This window comes from Podarcis erhardii (assembly GCF_964252035.2).
Source record: "Podarcis erhardii genome assembly, chromosome: 1".
Lineage (NCBI taxonomy): Eukaryota > Metazoa > Chordata > Lepidosauria > Squamata > Lacertidae > Podarcis > Podarcis erhardii.
Window position 1 is genome coordinate 25,173,463 of NC_138497.1, and position 22,493 is coordinate 25,195,955.

Consider the following 22,493-nt stretch of genomic DNA (forward strand, 5'->3'; position numbering starts at 1 on the left):
TACTGCTTTACTGTATTGTTGCTGTATTGTTACTCTTTTTTCAGATTTCCTGATTTTTAATTTCATTTGTAGATGTCCTTTTAATGTGTGACTTTCCCTTGTTACATATGTATTCCCTTGTTACATATGCATTACATATTTCTTAGCTGTGAAATTCTTCCAGATGCTCTATGGGAGGAGGAGCAGGGTATCCATTTCCTACATTTATTTATTAATCAAATTTGTACCCAGCCCTTCCTCCTGAAGAAACCTAGGAACCTAGCAAACAACATGCCGTGAAACACTTTAAAAACACCTTTAAAGAACTCCCATTCAAAGCTGAACTCAAAGGCATTTTGAAAGAGGAAGGTCTTCAGTAGGTGCTGAAAAAGACAACACCTGTTTAATATTCAAATTCATGTCATATACAGAAAATTTATGGCCATTTGGACATTACTAGTGACAGTCTACGCTTAAGATGCCTTTCCAACATGGAAATCCTCGTTTTAAAAAAGGATCGCCCAATATATCGACACATGTTCAGACACTGTCGCCCTTGGGTTTGTGATATTTGCTACGTTTGTAAAATAAGCTTATGGAAGTGCCATCACTCCCTCTGTTTCTGATATTCGGGTATGAACACAATTGTTAGGTAGCCTAAACAACCCAACCCACGCATAAGAGGGAGGTATCAGCAGGTTTGTGGAGGAACACTATAATCTGCCGAAGTAGTAAGCAAGAACCTTAAGGAATACGCGGAGGATAACCCCACAAAGCAGCACAGTGGCAGTGGCGGAGCTAGCTGCTCGGGCACCCAGAGCAGCGCACATGCTGTGCACCTGGGGGTAGGGCGATTGTGCCCAGGGCATTGCGGCCCGGCTGGGGGGTGTGTGTGATTGGCACAGCCGCGATCGCCCCTGCCTCCCTGCCCCCCCCCACGCCCCTGCACAGTGACCACTGAGCATGCTCTGTACCCATGGAATACTGGCTGGAATACACAACAATATTTTGCGGCAGCTCTTACTTTTGCATTTTTAAAAGCCATGTATATCTCTTGGGAGGAAATTAGAGAAATAAAAGTTCCTCTTCTGATGTACCCCTTAAGTAGGGGGCAATCACTATTCTGAACGCGCTCACTAGGGGGCAAGCATCATTGAACTAAGTGAGGCTACATAGGGCTGGATCATAAATCTGTTTTGTGAAGGCTAATTAACCAGTAAGCAAAAGCTACCCCTTTTTAGCCAAACAAAAGAGTTATTTTAATTAGGGGATATTTATAGTAGTTCGGAAGAGGCTGGCTCCTCCTAATGGTGTCTTCATGCACCTGAATTTTGAAGGTGATGAGGATAATAATAATAATAATAATAATAATAATAGTAAATATACCATCCTTCATCTGTAGATCTCAGGGAGGTTCACAACAAATTTGGGGCACTAATCAGGGCCATTCGTTTTCATATTACCTGTTCTGCAGAGTTGTCTAATGTTACTAAATTGCCACAGCAACAATTAACTCTCTGCTGACTAATTTAAAAGCAATTTAGCTGGTAGTCACATTTGACCCAATTGTGGATTCATTCAACAGGATTAATAATCTAGTTAGGTACACACACACAGTCAGAACTTAAGGATTTTCAAAATGATAACTTGCCATGGAATAAATTTTCTGCTTGAAAAATGGTAGTCAGGCATCATAGGCAAGAGCACCTCAAGGCTTATACTAGGATGTGATTAGTGGCAGGCACTGTGTGTGGAATGATGCTGCTCACCTGACTTTGTTCTAGCTGAGTCACAGCTGCCTAAAGGGACAAGAAGGGGTGTTGTGGTGTTGAGGTTGGTGTGGTGCAAATGTGGTGGCGGAACCAGGCTAGTGCTCTTGCTCACATGTTTGCAATGCACTGATCTTTCCTCTGCCTCTCCATTCCAGTATGCAACAGCAACTCAGCTGGAGGGAGGTCAGGTGAGCAGCGCAGCTTCAACCCACAGCCTGCTACTGGGTGGTGGAAAAGATTGCCATGGATCATGTCTTGCTTTTCTGAAAATGCTCACTTAGGCCTCAGAGTAACCTCGTATCTATGCAGATAGGCTTCCAAAAACTAGTCTCATGCAAAGTCCTCCAAACCTTGTTATTGAACAGGTTGCATATTGAAGCTTGTTCACGATAGGTAAACTGATACTATAACCATTTTTAAAAGTGACATGCCTACTCCTAGGACCTTTGCTGTTAATTGTGTCTTGCCTGTAGTTTCACGGTCTGGCTCAGTAAACTCCACCTGCGTTTTGTTTTACATTGAGACAAACTCTGAAAACTCCCAGTATGTTTCCTTTACAAAAGGCGTCAGTGGGGAGCCGTGATCTGGATTGTGATGAGGAGCAAGGGGCGGGGGGTGGTGGTGGTGGTTAAGCCGTTACATAAGTACATGACAGTGGGCAAGCTGGTTGAAAAAATACACTCTTGACTTCCCTGTTATTTACATAGTGTAGGAAGCTGCCTTATAATGAGTCAGACCATTGGTCCATCTAGCTGAGTGTTGTCTATGCTGAGTGACAGCAGCTCTGCACAGTTTCAGGCATCTTCCCTCCTAGCCTTACCTGGAGATGCTGAGGATTCATCCTGGGACCATCTGCATGCAAATCGGGTGCTCTAGCCACTGAGCTTTCCCCCCTCCCTTCAGATTCTTCTGTTGCTGTTCAGAGAGACAACCTAGTGGAACGTTAGTGGTGTTTGAAAATAGAAATGTCCTCTATTTGCCACCGCAGTGATGTTGCCTTGGGAGCCAAGTCTGTGTCTTGCCGCAAGTTCACCATGGAGTGAATGAATGAGTTGTAAATGAATGAGTTGTGAATGAATGAATGAGAATTGAAAATGGGTTTGGGCTTTAGTCGGGAGAGAATTTGCTTTTGTCCCCAAAGCCATTGCAGTAACTGGCTTAAGCATAGAGGGCTCTGGTTGGGCTCCATAGAGTTTGTTCAGGAGGTTAGCAACTTGAATTGTACATATTCTGCTTGTGATAGTCACTTCTAGCATAAACGTTTGTGTGTGCAGTAGGTGTTGAATTGGCCCTGTGTGTCCAGGAGACATCCCTATTGATATTTTCTCTACTCCATAACTTTACTTGCTTGCAAGAAATAAAAATAGTTTCTTCTCAATTTGGAAGGAAGAGATGGAGGTGTCCTGGCTTGCCCAGCCTCTGCACCCATTGGTAGTTGCTTGGTTAGAGTACCAGCGAGGTGCAAAGGAAGAGCAATACTTTGCATAACCCCAGCTCTAAACTTTTGGAGGTGGAACTTGTTTTCATGTTCCCACTTCTCCCCCTTACTCCAAACAAAAAAGTTCAGAGGAGCAGATTTTCTTCTGACTTCTGACCATGTGCCGCATTTCAGAGAAGCTGTTGGACCCTGTCCTTTGGAGGAGTGGGGTCCTGCCAACAACAAATGCTTAGCTCCGCTGGTAAGGCCAGCCAAAATGTATTGACCTCTGACAAAGTTAAGTATGAATTTGAATTCTTTGTCTTGGTCCAACTGGAGGTTGGTTCCATTTACAATATTGGGAGTAATCTAATATTTAGGAACTTCTATGAGGTGCCATCCAAATATGTACTAATCCTACTTTTGCAGAAAACTAGTTGTATTTGTGGAAGGAAGTAGATAACGATGAATGCTCTTAAGATGGTTGGAAGGTGCCTTGTATGCCTCCTTCCCTCAACTCTGCTTTCCTTTGGACCATATCAGTGAGACCGAGAAGGGGATATTTGTCATCTGGGTAGCCCAGGTGCACTGCATGCACACTGCCCAGGCTTGCATCCCAGGAGGTCACTTTGGTTCTGCTAATGCAGCGGTTGACTTCACCCCTGGAGGTGCACTCCATTGTCTTTCAAGACAGACAGATGCCAGCAACCATAGTAGCTCTTTTGTATAACAGCTAAGTTATTTTGAAGACCTTTTGTTTCAATGAGGTTTATGGGTCTATTGCAGGTGGTGTTGTTGTTTTAAGCTGCAAATCTTTTGAAAGAGGTATCAGTGTCTTTGCTGCAGCAGAATAACATCGCCACTTTGTTTCCCCTTGCATGTGTTCACGGGATGTCGTAGTTAGTCACTGAGCCTCATGGGCTTGCTGATCAGCGGTTCAAATCCCCGCAATGGGGTGAGCTCCCATTGCTCTGTCACAGCTTCTGCCAATCTAGCAGTTCAAAAGCACACTAGTAGCTGCGGCTACTAGTAGGTACCGCTGCAGCGGGAAGGTAAACAGCGTTTCCATGCACTCTGGCTTCCATCACTGTTCCGTTGCGCCAGAAGCAGTTTAGTCATGCTGGCCACATGACTCTGAAAGCTGTCTGTGAACAAACGCCGGCTCCCTTGGCCTGAAGGGGAATACCCCATAGCCACCTCATAGTCACCTTTGACTGGACTTAACCATCCAGGGGTCCTTTACCTTTACCATGTTATCTGGGCTGTACATAAAGGTCTCCCGTGAGCTTTGTTTAATAGTGATATCTTATAGTCTGTTTATACCAATTCAATCCATCTTTGGTGAAGTTCTTGTCTGCAGTTTTTGAAACTCTACCATTTGTGCAAATGTCTCTCAGTGAGGTGAGGTACAGGTGATAAAATCTTGGCGCAGAATAATAAAGCTGCAATTTGTGCCTTCTCCCACTGATTGCTGATTCTTCTTAAAACCCAGCTTAAAGTAACATTGGCACACACATTCAGGCTTACACTTTAGAAGCTGCTCATATCATGTGTCAGGGCTATTGCACAGAGAGACGGTTGACTTTGTTGATTATGTCTATCAATGGATGTGAATGAGAGCAGGGTCCTTTCTCTTGCTTCCCAAGATCAAATCTGAGAGCAGACTTTCAATTCCTATTTAATAGCTAGCCTTCACCAGAGTGAAGCACATAATATGCCTGCTGTGTACCAAAAGAAGTACGGCAGCCTTGATTTTTGGAAAACGCTGTGTGTGGGAATACTACCTTTTCATCTCTTTATTTTTCCAAGCTTTTAAGATACACTTTGGATAAACAAGAGCTGCAGCGGGTGAGGATCATAGCCAGCGATAACCTCTGGGAGCCAATTTCCTTTTTCATGCTGGTTGACTCTGAGCTACGTGAAGCAGTCGATATCATTGGGTAGGACATCTCTTCAAAGCTGATTTTTTCCACCCATAATCCCTTCTGAAAAATTCTGGCAAATGATGGGAAACAACAACTTTGGAAAAACTTTCTGGAATATCAGCATAGCAGTTACAAAATTTTGGCCACATGCCTCTTTAGCAGCAATCCTGTACCAAGGGGAGCATGCGTTGTGCCCATCAGATGTTGGAATGCAACTCCCACCAGCCTCAGCCAACTTGGCGGTGGTCATGGCTCATGGGAGCTGTAGTCCCAATAGCATCTGCAGGGCAGCATATTGGCTACCCCTGCCATACACATGGATCTGGGAGGATGACCCATTGTTGCAAAGATGGACTGACCTCTGATTAGACATCCATAGGATACTTTCAGGGATACTGAACTATACACACACATTGATGTAATTGGAACATGACAACCCTCTTCTTTTTCCTTTGCTCTGGGAAAAGGGGAGAGGAGAATTTGAGCAGAGAAGTGCCTCATTTCTTCAAATCATGCCACCCACTTCCCCAAGCTGTTCCCCCTCCTTCCAAGATTCCAAATATGCTTGTAAGTCTAGATAGACATTTGGTACTCTGGTGAAGAAAGTCTTTGCTCAAAATCACATCCTCCCAAAGCTGTTTTCTTTGGACAGTAGGGAGACCTGTCAGGCTTTACTTTCATGCAATTGACTGTAATTCATAGCAGTAGGTCTCCTTAGTTCTGATTGTTCCCTTTTGGTAGAGTGAATGGTTGCCATGTAGATCTGATTTGATCAGCCTGACCAATCCATGTGGTGACATTAGCTCTTCAGTGAGTAAAATTTGCCTTGTGTATCTTTTTGAAACTGGTGATTGTGGAGATGGACTATATTCATATAAGATCTGAATCATTTGTGTGTGTTGTGGGAGGTAAATTGGTGTGATTTAGGTTAAAACGATAAGATAACTCTAGTTCAAGATTTCAGAAGATAGAAAGTTCTTAGGGGTAGCTGCATGTTTCAGTACTTCCATGTTTCAAAATCAACTTGGCATGCCCAGAGTGAGGCAGGGTTCCTGTTTTGAGAAACAAGAACCCCAATCCCTGCTATGTGGCACTATAGTCCTTAAGGTCTTTGACTTTGGGTCAAGAATGGCGGCTGAGAGTTAGTAAACCCATGCAGTTTAAATTCTGCCTCTGCTGTGAGCCCACCAGAGGCCGAGAGAGAGAGAATGGAGACAGTGATAATGACTTATTTTGCAGGGTTTTTGCAAAGATGGATGAGAAAGTATACAAAGCTCTTTTGAGTGTCCAGAGTGCTATGTAGATGCTAAGTATTTATTTTTTTCCCTTCCAAGTTTTGAGATGTAAATTATTATTATTCAGTCTATTAGCCACCCTTCACCAGCAGGTCCCAGAGCTGGTTACAGCAGTTTAAAATTCAGTATTCAGAATAGTTAAATGGCAGTCTTTGGCAGAAATTAATAAATCCCTGACACTTTCAGGTTCAAGTATTTTGTTCTTCCGGGTCATGGACTTAACTGTGTATTGCATCCAAATGGATGATGCAGCCTGGCCTTCACCAACCCTGTGCCTTACAGACATCATGGACTGCAGTTTCCATCACCCCTGGCTGTTGGGCATTCTAAATGGCACAGATAGGAGCTGGATTTCACAATGGCACAGATAGGAGCTGGATTTCACAAGGCAGCAGGTTAAGAGATGGCAGATGCAAACACACAGGAAAAAGACACCCAATTTCACAGGGTGATCAGTGATTTGTTAAATGTATTCTAGAGGTGTTTGGATCCTAATCTCTCCTCCATGGAGGAAAGGACTGATAAGAAGAACTACTGCAAAAGAAAGAAAGAAAAGAAACTACAGTTTTCTAGAGTTTAAACTTACTGCAATCAAGTGTATTTAGAGTCCTTGCTTTGAGTTAAAATGCACTTTGTCCTTGCTTTTTGTTTTTCAATATCCAGGGCTCATTACCCAGGAACGAAAACGGTGCCTAGTGCGTTGCACACAAAGAAGAAACTCTGGGCTTCAGAAGACTATAGCACTTTCAATGATGAAGTGGGGGCAGGTTGCTGGGCTCGAATCCTGAACCAAAATTTTGTGAATGGGAAAATGACATCGTACGTCTTGACTTTCAAAGAATTATAGATGTGTGTGTGTGTGTGTGTGTGCCTGTCTGTCTGTCTCTATCTATCTATCTATCTATCTATCTAGCAAGGTAGAATAAAACCTTGTCTAATTACCAGTAATTGGAAATGCTGGTTGCCAGGTTTGCATTTTTCAGCTAATGAAATCCCCGTGGACTTGAAACTTGTATTTCTTGACAGTCTGGTTCACTTTTATCCACAACAGAAGAAGTAGGCTCAAACACTTGATACTGTGGGCCAGATAAGTCTTAATTCCCCTCTTCACATGTTACCTCCAGTTGTTGATGATGATCTGTATGATGACCTCTTGTTGGGAGAAAGACGGAGGGGAAATATGCCCCTGTTAATTCTCCTCAGTCTCTCAGCGGCTTTCAGTACCATCAACCATAGTATCCTTCTGGAGCGGCTGTCTGAGTTGGGGGTGGGTGGCACCCACTTTGCAGTTGGTTGGGTCCTGCTTGGATGGTCATTTCCAGAGGGTGATGCTTGGGGAGTGCTGTTCGGCCTTGTAAAGTCTTCACTGTGGGGATTCAATTTGATCCTCCTTGCTGTAATCTTTAACAAGTTGTCAGCAATATACTGATGACATACATTGAGCTACAGCCCTTTCTCATAGACAAATATATTCCCGGTATATTTATTGGTCTAACCATAGCATGCTAGACCAATTCTTTACATGATTCTCTTTATTAATTCCTGTCTTCTTTATCTCTATATCACACAGCACTATTGCTTGGAATTTGGTGGCTAGTTACTATGAAGATTTACCTTTCGGTCGGTGTGGTTTAATGACAGCGCAGGAACCATGGAGCGGGCATTACACTGTGAACCCCCCCATATGGATAACAGGTATTTTTTTTTAGACAGAGCTTTTTGAAATGAGATGTATGTTTTTCAATTGTGGCTTTTCTAAGTTATTAAGGCCGTAGCACACTTCATTGGGCATACAAACTATTTAACCCAGCAGGGCTAACTTCTGCATAGATATGCATGGGATTGCACCGCAAATGTATTTTGATTTGCTGCTCTGTGATGCAATTTTTCAAATTTATTGGACAGCCTTTATAGTAGTGATGTTCTTGGCAAGTTAACTAAGAGCTGGAAGGGAAAGGTTGTGGCGTATTTGGAAATTAACTTGTTTGGGCGCAATAAGGGCCAGCTCAAGGCACGATCAGCATGATAAAAAATGCCACGTATTCATGCTATACACACATACATGCACATGTATTTACAGAGTAGCCCTAACTGTGGCTCAGAAGCCCTATTTAATTTAACAAGGTTTACTCCCAGGTAAGTGGAGTTAGGATTGCAAATTTTAGTAAGATTCCATGTTTCCCCCAGGGGGGGCAGAACTAAGCAAATTCTCTCTGTGTGTGTTTGTGTATGTATATATATGTACATAGGGCCAGCTCTAGACATTTTGCTTTCTGTGGTGCAGCAGCAAATGATGCATTTTCTATCCCTAAAGTACATAGTACCCAAGGCCAACAAAGTTATTTTGGTATCTGGGGCAGAAAATACTGCAAGTTCCTCTCCTGTCTTGTAAAAAAATCAACAATAAATACACAAATATTTCCTGCAATGATTTCATGTCACCCCAAATTGGCTGCCAGAGATGGCTGCATCACTCTGCCTAATGTTAGGGCCAGTCCCCACCTCTCTGCATCAACCTGTGTGTGTAGAGCTGGAGTCCCCAACATGGTGTCCATGAGCACCACAGTGCCCTCAGATACATCTATGGCACCTTCCTTGGGCCTCTGACCCTCCTGATTTTTATCTTAGTTTTGGAATTGGGGGATGTTTTGAGGGGGCGGGGGACTGTCTACTTTTTTCATTGTTTTCTTTTTTTCCGCTGATGTCAGTTCTGTAAAAGCAAAAACCCTCAATGCAGTTTACAAAAAAGATAAAACTGTAGTAAAGTTATCAATAGAAAGAAAAAAAAACCAACAACTTTCTTTTCTCCTTTTTCTGTTTTGACACAGCACACACTACCCATTTCACACAACCAGGCTGGTACTACCTGCAAGCCGATGGGCATCTAGAAAAAGGTGGCAGCTACGTGGCTCTGACTGATAGGCAAGGCAATCTCACGATCATCATTGAAACCATGGTAATGCTCTCTTAACGCACTCTGCCAATGTCTACCTAGCTCAGAACTGTATTCCAGCTATTTAAAACAATGGTGTTTTAAAGGTACCTGTGCTGTATGCTGGTCTGCCATGGTCCGTTAGATGGAACTGTGATTGCGAAGGGCCATCTATAAATCTCACCTCCTCTATGAATTCAGAAGCTGGCCTTAAATAACCTTCTGTCTCATAATCTCTGCCCCCACGCCTGCATTACAGAAGCCGTTTGTAGTGACCTATTTTATAGAATTGTGGAAAGGCAAGGTAAAATTGGTGAACCTGCAGCCCTCCAGATGTTGTTGAACCACAACTCCCATCATCCCTGGCCATCATCCATGATGGTGGGGGTGCTGATGGGAGTTGTGGTTCAACCGCACTGGGAGGGCCTACTTCTTTCTCCCATCCCTGTTGTAAGGGTTCCTGGAATGACATACACTGGAATGTACCTGGAATGAACACTGGTGACACAGTCATTCAAAGTATGACAGTCATAGCACTATTGAGGTTCATGGCACTTAACAAGGAATGTGAGGACCACAAAACAAGGTGCTTACAAAAGTTTATTTTTCTGCAGCTGCTGCTGGCTTGTTATTGCATGATCTTGAATGGAGTTTGTTCAGTGTGATCTATGACCTGCTTCAGTTGCTAGCAATGCAAAGTTAGGTCATGTTTGTGCCAAGGTTTGAGACTTCTCAATGGAAGTTGCATGCAAGGAGCTTCCCGAATGACTTAGGGCATTGATGAATGTTAGCCTAATTCCTAGGATCACCCCCCACTCCAAAAAAAGAAAGAAACACAACTTAGCACTTGGTTGCTGTGGGCAACAAACTGTGCACAGTTCCCAGTCTGGTCCTTCAGTGCAGTCCTGTTCTGATCCAGGGTTGATTTGATGTGGATTCAGGTCCTGGACTGAATTGGGGTTCTTGCACAGTCTTTAATTGGGGTTTAAAATCTTAATTAAGCTTGGGGTTGGAATGTGGGATGGGGTGGGGGAAGAAGACACATGCCGGCAACTGACTGTCCCCTTTTGACCTTCCTATTGCTCCCCTCTTAACAGCCCCAAAGTGATCCAGGGTTGCCTTAACCCATTTTGGCTCAATTTTGGGTAAACCCAAATTGGCCCCGTTCAGGACCTGGAATTCAGCCAGAGTCAGCACATAGCTCCTAAGCAACACATGGAGTTCTAGTTGTATTGTTAATACAGTGGTACCTCTGGATGCGAATGGGATCCGTTCCGGAGCCCCGTTCGCATCCAGAGCAGAATGCAACCCGCGTCCGCGTGTGCGCGTGTGCGTGGGTCGCAATTCGCTGCTTCTGCGCATGCGCGTGACGTCATTTTGAGCATATGCGCGAGTGGCGAAACCCGGAAGGAACGCATTCTGTTACTTCTGGGTCGCCGCGGAGCGTAACCTGAAAACGCTCAACCTGAAGCAACTTTAACCCAAGGTATGACTGTGATTCTTTGGAGTATTAGTTTCAGATAATATATTGTCTTGAGTTGAGATGGTGGTTGATGTGAGTTCCTTGCTGTTCATTTTCAGACTCACGACCACTCCAAGTGCATCAGGCCACCACTATTTCCCTACTTTGTGTCACCACAGAAAGCAACTTTCCATCTCAAAGGATCCTTTGTAAGTAAATGTCATACACTTAATTTGCTGCCTCTCACTTCTGTGTTCTGCCACTAATGTGTGCAATATACGTGCAGTAGGACATATGAAGAAAGCAGAATCTTGGAATAATAGTGTGTGTGATACGTATTTGCTATTTTGAAGTGTCTGTGTAGCTAGACACCACATATAAATAATCCTACTTGTTTTATACTCAGCCGATCACAGCTTTGGATCACTCATTAGTAGGTCTGTTCTGTATGATGCATTTTTTTTGTGTGTGTGTTATGGCACCTACCCTTCCACTGAATGTCAGACAGCTGCTGTCTCTATTGTCTTTTTGGCAGCAGCTGAAGACCTTTCTTTTTCAGCAGAGATTTGACTCGTACCAGATTTGAAATTGTTTTTAATATATGATGTTGTTTGTATATATTTTATTGTTAAATTGCTCTGAGATGTTTAATAAAAAATGGCTTTAAAAAGGGTGGACTTTGCCGCCACAGACTTACAATTTATACATTCTTATTGAGTTGCCCACACAGCAGTTGTATATGAATGAATTAATATTAAAACAGTAGGCAGCTAGGTATTCTAGATCCATGGTGTTTGGTTATTGACACCAGCCCATGATCTTTATGCGGGCTGTACATCTGCCAGGAGGAAGACTTCTACTTTGCTCTGGCATTGGGAACCTCTTTGACTGTAGCTTCCATAAGCCTAATCCAGCATGGCCAATGATTTGTAGTTCAACAAAATCTGGAGGGCCACATTTGCTCCATTCCTGATTAAGCTGGAATCTACACACGTATAAAATCCATTGTGAAAATGCTTTTTAAAAAAATGTTTTGAAAAATACATTGAATTTGGTATAGCTCACTGTTGCCATCCAGTGTCACCTCTGTATATTGCACTTTACAAAACATTCAGAAACCTACAGGGTTTTATAAGAAGACTCATGAAAGTTTTCTCCCCCTTCCTCAGAGCAAGCTGAAATCTCTTCACATGTGGTATTCTAAACTTGAATTTAATTCTCCCAACTCTACATTGTTCCAGTCTCTTGGACCCATAAATGTAAGTGTGCCTTAATTTATTTACGTGATCACCTTACCCCATAAATGTCAGTTCGATTGCTTTGATCTGCTGAACTGGCACTGATTCTTGCCTATCCAGACATGTAGAATGTTGATATGTCTTTTATCATTGACTGTAATTTTTTTTTAATGTTTTAAATGGTTGTTTTGTAAACCGCTTTGAGGTTTTATTGCCATCAAGTGGTATTATAAATCTTATAAAATTAATTGATTAATTTATAGCAAAATACTGCAGTCTTCAAGAAGAAAAAAAAATCCATGTTGCTTGTGATCTTTTCTCCAGGCCTATAAATAAAGGCCTGATGAGTCCTCAACATGCTAAATATTGATTCTGTTTACTGCATAAACTCACTACTGTCCCAGGCCTGAAATGTAATGCATCACCATACTTACCTATAATGCCTTGTATTGTTGCAGTAAAATGTCACATCCAGAGGTTGTGGCTAGAGCTTAGTCAACCTGGTAGTGATAATCTGAAGCAGGACCATTTTGCCGGTCCTAGGCTTGTACCCAAGATGAAAGATTTCACCTGTATTTCCTGCCTCTAGTCAGCCACTTGTGCATCATCTCTCTCTCTCATTTTTATTAAATTTTCATCTAATGACTTCCCTTCTTCTCTTTCCATGATTCATTTTGCCTATCTTACAACCCTGCATATTTTACAATAACCATTCCAATCGGTTTTCTACTATTACGTCCATCAATATTATGTTGCCAGCGTTTTGAGCTGTACACAGTTATTTTCCATATACTCAATAAACATTTTCCAATCTTCTTTTAATGTATGTTCTTCTTGCTCTCTTATTCTATATGCCAAATCTGCAAGCTGTGCATATTCTGTCAACTTAAGTTGCCAATCCCCTTTAGATGGGACCTCGCTCACTTTCCATTTTGGAGCTAACAAAACATGGGCCGCAGTTGTTGCATACATAAATAACCTTTTCTGATACCTGAGGATTTCAGTCTGGGTTATCCCCAGCAGAAAGGACTCTTTTTTTTGGGGGGGGGGGAGTAATTTTAAACATTTTTTTCAGTTCATTATAAATATTTTCCCAAAATTCTTTTACCTTTTTACATGTCCACCACATGTGAAAGAATGTTCCCTTCACCTCTTTACACTTCCAGTACCTATCTGATTCTGTCTTGTAAATCTTGGCCAGCCTAGGTAAAGGTAAAGGGAGCCCTGACCAGTTGTGACCAACTCTGGGGTTGTGGTGCTCATCTCGTTTTATTGGCCGAGGGAGCCGGTGTACAGCTTCCGGGTCATGTGGCCAGCATGACTAAGCCGCTTCTGGTGAACCAGAGCAGCATGGAAACGCCATTTACCTTCCTGCCGGAGCGGTACCTATTTATCTACATGCACTTTGACGTGCTTTCGAACTGCTAGGTTGGCAGGAGCTGGGACCAAGCAACGGGAGCTCACACCGTCGCGGGGATGCGAACCGCCGACCTTCTGATCAGCAAGCCCTAGGCTCTGTCATTTAACCCACTGCGTCCCATCTTGGCCAGCCTACTTGGAGTTAAATGCCATCTATGAATCATTTTCAAATAGTTCTCTTTCAAAGAATAACATGCTATAAATTTCAAGTCGCTTTTCCAAAGTTTCTTGTGCATCCTTTCTCCACGCAGGTTTCTGAAGGCGTGTTGACACTAAATCTGGGTCTGGATGAGGTATATACTTTGACAACCTTGACAGCAGGCTTTGAGAAGCCTTTCCCGGATCCTCCTGCATCCCAGCCATTTCCTTCCGATTACAAAGATGATTTCAATATCCGTAAGTAACACTTGGAAGTCATTTTTTGGGTTTGGGAGGTGGGATAGGATATTATCTGGTGGCCCCAGGCTAGCACAGGATCCTTATCAATAGTATTAATTCTCAAGCATATGTGATTAGAAGCCTGCATTAACACAAATGTTTGACCTGGGGAGCATCCTGTATACTCAGTGGACATTCAGGTTTCTTTTTGAGGAGCTTCAGGTTCAGGAAAGACTTCTGATCCCCAAAGGCATGGGTGTTAGAACCTCAGGTCTGGGGGCCAATTGCAACCCACAGCCCTGGCTCCTCTGTCTGGCCCTCTCGATTCTCCACAGACACACACCTCCCTGGCTCTGTTCGGACCCTGAGCATTTCTGCCTGGCTGTGATGTGTCTGATAAAGCCTCTTGCTTGACAGGGTTGAGGATGGAGGGGAAAGTGTGAGTGTGTGTAGCAGGTAGCCTACTTTGCAAAGGTAACGTTTCCATGTGTGGCCCTGCATGCCGCTGCCACGTGGTCCTTGGAAGGTAGACCAGAAAAAGGATGTGGCTCCCAAGTTGTAGAAGTTTCCCTAGCTGCAAGGTCAAAAACAGCCATCTGTGTTGAGATTTGCATCCAGTGCCGGAACTGCTTGCAGGTTAGGATTGAGGATCCTCCATGGGCTTCAATTCCTGAGAGGCTTTCAGATGTCCTCTTAAACTTGGATGACCCTAATGAAACACTCAGTTTGTTACCAAATTGGGGGGATGTCAGCTCTGTGCCAGGTTCTGCCTGCTGCCTCCCAGTGGTGCTGAGAGAAGCTGTCACATCTTCTTTCGTAGTGCAGGCGGGTGAAATAACGAGCTTTCTGTTCTCCCAACAGGCAACCCGCCTTTCAGTGAGGCCCCAAACTTTGCCGATCAAACTGGGGTGTTTGAGTACTTTGTAAACGTTTCTGATCCTGGGGAGCATGTCTTCACCCTCCGACAGGTGGTGACGCAGAGGCCTATAACCTGGGTTATTGAATCAGAGCATCCCATCAGCATTATTGGCAACTATAAATGGTATGTAATTAAACGCAGTGCAACCCACTGAATTTCCAGCTTGGTGCAAAGTTGCAGTGGAAGCCAGTAATTGCACTGATTTTGTTAGCTGCGGTATGCAGATTTGAACATTAGTGAATGCAAAAGGGCATCCCTCACCCATGAATGGCAAAATGTCTTTCTTTGCTGGGTTTTTGTGGTCGCATAAACCAGGTGCTGCATGGCGACGTACAGTATTTAATGTGAAAACAAAACAAATTCCTTCCAGTAGCACCTTAAAGACCAACTAAGTCAGTATTTAATGTGATTCAAGGCTGCCACCTGCTGTTGTCCTAGCATAACTACGTGAAAAGAAGCTGATGGAAATCAAGGTGTTGCAGAAAGTGATTGTATGAGCATGCATGGTTGAACGTAAAAAGAAAACTGCCTTAGATTGAGTGTTTGGAAATCGGAGTGTTACAGGATTGTGAATGAACTATGGTTCTGAGTATTACTTAGTACTCATTTTATCTCTTAAGTACTGGAGCTCTGTGCTTATAAACGTGCTGCAGTCCCTGCAGTTTAGTTTTTCTTATCAATTTGGTTTTTTGCTCTATAATAAAGATGCTGGGTTGTATTCAGTGACGTCACTGCACGATTGGAACAACTACCGCTCACACAACAGAACTTACCGTTCTCTTTCCTCCCCATTTGCCCCCCACCCTAAAAAAAAATTGCTCTTGGGTTTCCCTAACCCTCTGGAATAGATTTCGTAGGTGAGGAGGAGGAGGAGAGGAAGTGGGTGTTCAATTTTACAAGTGAAAATCATTTTGATCGCATAATAATGTAATTGGCTACAACAGGTCTTTTTTCAGGGGGTACTCAGGGGTATGCAGTACTGGCACCCCCCTTGGTAAAAAGTGTGGCACTTATTGTAACAGCTTCGTGGTGAGTACCAGCACCTATTTTTCCACGGGGGGAAAAGCACTGGCTACAACTCCATTTGAGGGTGGCTTACATATAAAAACAAAAAGCAGATGGCTAGGTGCCTCTATTCCTTTCCTATCTTCTTCCTCCACTCCCTGGGATTCTGTTATTTGCCCTGCACAGTCGTTTTGCTGCTCCTGCTCCCATGGAGTTATGCCAGGCTAGCAAAGAAACACAGTGGTGCATATCACTTCTGGCAGGGATGGCACAGCTGGGATAGCAGAGGAATGGACAGTTGTACTGGGTTCCTCCTTGGGTGTGGTTGCTGTTCACCTTAAGCAGTTGCATCTATGCAGCTCTTGGAAAATGATGTGTGGGGGGGGGGGTAGTCAACCTCTGTTGTGCCAGAGTACTGATCCAGATTCCACCTCTCCCACCAGCTGCAGTGTATAAATGCAAAACAAGTTCAGGAAGAACTGTATTATAATTATTACAATATGTTTATTTATTGATACTCTGCCTTTTTCCCTGACACTTAGAAGTGGTTGGAATTTTTCTTGTTGTTGGAAGACTAATGCCAAAACTGACACTTTTCCAGCGCTGAGAACTGCATTTGTCTTTTTGCAGGGTAAACCTAACGATAACTTGCGACATTTACATAGAATCAAATTATGGAGGTGCATTCATTGCGGGAAGAGTGAACAAAGGTGGGATATACACCAAAGCAGCTAAAGGCATTTTCTTCTGGGTATTTCCTGACGGTACATACCGAGTTACAGGTGATCTCGGTGAGTATCCTTTAAAATGGATTTTGCATGCTTAATTAAATAGTTGCAGCTTATCCTGCAGTAGGTAATGCAGAATGGCATTTCTAAGGGTTTGAGGCTTGCACAGCAAATTCATTATGCAATAGTTCCCTTCCTTGTAATTGCTGTTTTCTGTTGGGTGTCTTCCTCCACCCCTCATTTGATTTTGATTTCAAACCAAGGTGCCTTGCTAGCTTATCAGATAATAATGATAACTGGCACAGAGCAATCAAAGCGAAACTTTTTCAACCAAAAACTGTTCTGAATGGTTCTTATTCGCAGCGTTAAATGCTCAAGTGTAGAAGGAGGGCCAGCTGCTTTAGAATATTGAAAGTGTTTCTAACTGGTTTAATATTTTTTGAAAAAATCCCTAAGTAGCATACAAAACAGACAAAAATAATAATAACACACTATCAAAAAAACCCCAGGAACTTGGTAAGAACAGGGTCCAATCTGGTCAGGAAGGCATCTGCCTCCCAATTTTTTCTTAAGAACTCAGGTGTGAAATTGCTGATCTTTGAACAAATATTATTATTATTGCTTTAAAACATTTATAAACCTGCTTACTCTCTCAAACAGTATACAAAAATACCAACCTTCAAACAGTAAAAACACATGCAAAAATAAAAAGCAGTAGAATAGTAGTATAAAAGTGGATAAAAAACAGAAATTCAGTAATAAATAAGGTGTAGCCTTAGGGGTCAGGGAGCACCTGGGCAAAAATATGTCCTTAGAAGATACCTGAAGCAACTGATGGCTGATGCTTCATGCATGGCAGAGGAAAGGGCACAGTGTAGGCGCAAATTTCAGGCCACCACGCTGTGATAGTCTGTTGGGTGCGCTGCTGTGAGTAAAATATCAAGTCACCTTTTGCTTGATCAAATGGATGACTTTAGAGTCCATGTCCTACAAGGCCTTTGTACAAAGGTGTTGGTTTTTTCAAAACAAACAAGCAAACACCACAATCGTAGATCTAGGCTCTTTGAAAGCTTGAAGGCATGTGCATAGGCTCTCAAATAGTGTGTGTGTTCGGAATGGCAAATAATGTAGCTGCTCTAAAGAAGAGCCATTTTTGTGTAATGGCCAGGAGTTCTTGTGATTGTAAACGCTGTGGCAGTATGCTAAAAACAATGAATTCTGTTTTCCCACTGCTTACTAAATTAGTCATGGAATCTTAAGAGTTTTAGAGCTGGAAGGGATCCCAACCTCCTGCAATGCAGGAATCTCAGCTGAAGCATCCATGACAGAACCATCTAACTTCTGATTGGAAACCTCCAAGGAAGGGGAGTCCGCAACCTCCCGAAGGTGACAATTCATCAGTTTGTCCCATGTAGTCGATAGCCATTCACTGATGGAAGAAGGAAAATTAATCTCCCCTCCTTCCCATTTAACAGCAATCCAAATGAGCTACTGTTTCGAGTAATGAACAATAATTACTTAATCTTCAGGTAGACTATTATATCTAACATAACAGGACAGAATAAGCACTGGGCCTAAAGGAAAATCATTTGCTGTCATGCTTCCAATTTTATTTGCAATAGAGTTCCAATGCAGTGGTACTTTGATTTACAAACGCCTCAGGTTACAAACGTTTCAGGTTACAAACTCCGCTAACCTGGAAGAGTTACCTCGAGTTGAGAACTTTGCCCCGGGATGAGAACGGAAATCGTGTGCCGGCGGCGCAGCGGCAGCAAGAGGCCCCATTAGCGAAAGTGGTGCTTCAGGTTAAGAACAGTTTCAGGTTAAGAACGGACCTCTGGAACGAATTAAGTTCGTAACTAGAGGTACCACTGTAATGTATAATTTTAGAAAAATAAAGAAAATGTTCTGAAGCAGCTTTTTCTTCTTCTTCTTCTTCATGCAGGTGGGGAAGAGGTCTTGATGAAAGGACTGTCTGGTGTGCGAGCCAAGGCATGGCATACCCTCACTCTGATTCTTACGGTAAGCACCGAACCTGGAGCATAAAATAAGATTCATTTTGACTGATAGCAAGGGGTGGCATTTAAACTGTTTAGAGTTCTAAAATAGCTATAAGCCTAAAATAGCTTATAAGCCTAAAATAGCTATAATTTAATTTGCTATTAATTTAATTTGCTATGAGAAGTATTAACCCTGATAGATATTGATGACCTGCTAATACCACTTGTCTGTCATAACAGGTGGAACCTACAATGAAAATGCTGCAGTGCGGAGTGTTTTAGTTCAGGGTTTCAGCCAGCCAAACCTCTTTTCAGGGTATTCCATTCCATAACCAGGGTATTCCATTCCATAGCAGGCTTTGTCCTCCCTGGACTGTTTTGCTCCACTCCTGCTCCCTCTGCAGAAACCTTAGTGTACCCTGGAGCATCTCTCATCTTGTATGTAGATGATGGTGTTTTGGCTATATAAGGCTCCACACTTGGAAAACCTGCTTTGCTATCAGTATATAGGATTTTCCAGAGGTGCAGCCACGCTAGTCTCTTGCAGCAAAAACAATGAAAGGCAGAACATATCCACCATGGGTAGCAGCCATTGATAGCCATATCCTCCATGAATTTGTCTGGTCCTCTTTCTCAAGCCATCCAAGTTGGTGACCATCACTAGAAGAAGAAGAGGAGTCTGGATTTGATATCCCGCCTTTCACTCCCTTTAAGGAGTCTTAAAGCGGCTAACATTCTCCTTTCCCTTCCTCCCCCACAACAAACACTCTGTGAGGTGAGTGGGCTGAGAGACTTCAAAGAAGTGTGACTAGCCCAAGGTCACCCAGCAGCTGCATGTGGAGGAGCGGAGACGCGAACTCTGTTCACCAGATTACGAGACTACCGCTCTTAACCACTACACCACACTGGCTCACTACTGATTGTGGGAGCAAATTCCTTAGCTTAACTAAAACTGAATGGGCATTGGGAAACACACTTGGATGTCTTTCACTTCAACACACCTTGCAAAGCACTTTCCAGATAGCTTTGCAGCCCTCGTTCTTGACCAGTTTACTGAAATCCACATCAGACCCTGTACATTCATGTTCTCCCCTTACTTTTGACAGGGCACCAATGCGTCTGGCATGTTAAATGGCAATCCTCTCTGGGCGAACGTCACCATAGCAGATCCTGGAAATGGATGGGCAGCTATTGGGACTCACACTTATGAATTTACACAATTCGACAACTTTCATGTTCAGGCCAACTGAGACGCCCGTCATACTTCAACAAGCCAATTCTTGACTCCTTTTAACTTGAGCCAGTTTCAACCCCTTTGCCGTTGTCATTTTGTAATTGACATTGGTACGAAATTTTTGTTTCGTTTCCCCTGCAGCTTTGGGGAACGAATTCAGCTTTCTTCTAAAGTTGAAATGCGTTTGTGTCATCCTAATTAGGGTTTTCTCAGAATTCAGTTTTCTCTCTTGGCAGAAAGAATTAGTTTCAGAAAGTCTCCCTCTGTCCCCTCACCCCCTTGTCTTTTACAAAGTATAAATGGAACTGGAGCAGAGTCCTTGTCGTTTCACTGGTGGGAATTGTGACTGTTTAGCCTCATTTTAAGAAATGTGCAACAGAGACCTCAGAAAACTGCTGTTTTCAACTGTTTCAAAAGCTCTAAAGTCCATTTCTTTTCAGAAGTGCCTGGTTTATGTGGCTGTTATGAAGTGCTGTGAACTGAAAGATGCTTTTGCCTCTTTCGTACTTTATCAGACGTGATGGAATAAGGGACTCAATGGATTTAAATCCCTCTTTCCAGGAAATGAAAGGTTTCACTCCTCCTCTTCTAAAGTCTTAATTCATATATCTGTTTTTAATGAAAAGCCAGCTGCTAGCTGGCTTCCTAATGAAGTGCCTTATTTTAAACTACCTCTGCTAATGGCAGTGTAGCAAATATGTCGATGGTGCCTGTCACTGTTCGAAGGTTTGATAACCCCACAACTTGCATCACCTCTTTGAGCTTCTCTTCTAAGCTTGTCTGCCTCTTTTGGTAAATGGAAGGGGGAAAGAATCTGCAAAAGTAATATGGATGAAAAAATCAAGGGAGAATGTTTATCACCACCCTCACGATCCTAAGAGCCAATTTGCACAAGTCAGTTTGAGAGCACTTGAAGTTGCCAAGCTTTCAGCCATGCACCATTTGTGGGAATCGCAACCTCCATATGGGTCAAGTTAAATATGTGTCCTGCAAGGAGAAAATAGCTCGTACAAACAATACCTTTGCATGAGTCCAGTTGCAACTTTACTGGTGACCAGATAAATCACTGTGAACTGTCCTTGAGACATGTAATGCTTGTACTGACTGCTAATCTATGGTGGGAAATTTCAGGCTTGCAGGATATAGTAGAGTTATGAGGTTCACCAGCTAGACATGGGTGCAAAGTAAGGAAGGTGATTGTGGAGACAGAGACAGGGTTTTTTGTCAGCCGGAACTCAATTCAGACCAAATTCAAAAGTGCAGATAAAGATGTTCATTATAGCATTTCTTGATAGATCCTTCTTGATGGACTTTGACCATAAGCAATGAAGATATAAGGTCATGACTGATTGACTACATTTATTCCAAAGATTTCTCCCCCTTTTTGTGCTAGGGCAGATAATTTCTATTTTTGCATTGTGTACTAAATGTAGCATAATCACAATATTTGTTTCTTGTTAATTTATTAAACGGTAGACTTTAAAGTTGCTGGGTTGTGAATGTTCTCAACAGGTTAATGTTTGCTGAATGTTTGTACTTCTCATGATTCTTAACAATTGCCTTGATGTTACAGCGAAAAGCTGGCATATGGTGTCTGACTACCACAAAGCCTAATGTTTCATACTGGAAAAATAAATGCTGCTTTAAAACCTTTATATGTCTATAGTACTGCTTTAAAAATTGTCGCTTTTTCTGAAGGTTCAGAGGTAAGCTTTCCTCTTTTGTAGAGTCTGATCTCAAACCCAAAAAGGCTTGTATTTTCACAGCCTCCTTCACTAAATAGGAATATACGCTGAAGGGTTTCACCACATGTGTGGTCTGCATTTTACAATGACTGAGCAATAAATCATATATTGGCAACACAATTAAAATAAAAACAAAATCAGTTGGAAATATAGGAACACTTTGAAGAATATCCAGATTCTTGTCCACAAGAGGGAGCACCACCCAAATCTACTGGGTCTTCAGGTCTAGCCTTAGAAATTGCATTATTTGGATAAAGCATACACTGATTAACATTTTGGCAAAATCTCCTAAGCAGTTTACACACACACATACAAAAAATGTGCAAACAAAAATCAAGATAACAACAAACATAGTAGGATATTACAAACAGAAATCAAAATACAAGAGGTACATTAGAAAAATGTCTTAATTTAAAATAACATTCAGCAGCTGCACAGAATAAAAGTGGGAAGTCCGTATCACCTGTTTTTCATCTTGTATTTGTTCAGTGTAGGTGTAGGTAAATCTGTGTAGCAGATAGCATTTTTATGGAACAAAATTTATGTACCACTTGATTATAAGAGAAACTATGAGTGGTTTACAAAAATACAAAATGAAACATTACAATTACCTACAAACACTTAAATCGAGTACGTAGAAGCATTCAAAATATGATTGAAATAAAGAGGAGCTAAAAAGAGATAAAACACATGTAACTTCTCCATGTCTAGGTAAGCTTGCCTAAACAAAAATGCTTTAAGCAGGTACCAAAAAAAGAGTACAGTGAAAGTGCTTCCTGATATCAATACACAGAGAGTTGCAAACCGTAGGTGCTGCCACACTAAAAGATTGATTTATGAGGAACCTGTAGCACTGCCAGTTCTGGAGACTCAGGTGGTTGGCAGGGTATATGTGGTTTAAGGCGATCCCGCATGTCAATGAGTCTTAGGCTGTTAAGGGCTTTATATGCTAATATAACCTTGAACTTGGCAAATGGACAACCAGTGGAAACTCTGAGCAAAGGTGTTACATGCTAACAAGGTCTCACTGCTGTCATCAACAGTG

At 42.5% G+C, this 22,493-nt stretch overlaps 1 protein-coding gene across 3 annotated transcripts in view; it reads left to right on the forward strand.

Annotated features, from left to right (window-relative positions):
- Positions 1-21,356, forward strand: part of GALC (galactosylceramidase) — a 39,217-nt gene extending 17,861 nt beyond the window's left edge. For 2 of the 3 annotated variants that reach the window (XM_081861280.1, XM_081861282.1), the window contains exons 7-17: positions 4,978-5,108; positions 7,052-7,207; positions 7,959-8,083; positions 9,217-9,344; positions 10,902-10,991; positions 11,952-12,041; positions 13,691-13,835; positions 14,679-14,859; positions 16,372-16,532; positions 18,415-18,491; positions 19,576-21,356. In XM_081861280.1, coding sequence (XP_081717406.1) covers positions 4,978-5,108; positions 7,052-7,207; positions 7,959-8,083; positions 9,217-9,344; positions 10,902-10,991; positions 11,952-12,041; positions 13,691-13,835; positions 14,679-14,859; positions 16,372-16,532; positions 18,415-18,491; positions 19,576-19,719 — 1,428 coding nt within the window. In that variant the 3' untranslated portion in view covers positions 19,720-21,356. The remainder of the gene's footprint in view (positions 1-4,977; positions 5,109-7,051; positions 7,208-7,958; positions 8,084-9,216; positions 9,345-10,901; positions 10,992-11,951; positions 12,042-13,690; positions 13,836-14,678; positions 14,860-16,371; positions 16,533-18,414; positions 18,492-19,575) is intronic. The other variant, XM_081861281.1, reaches the window with a different exon arrangement.
- The last annotated feature ends 1,137 nt before the right edge of the window (positions 21,357-22,493 follow it).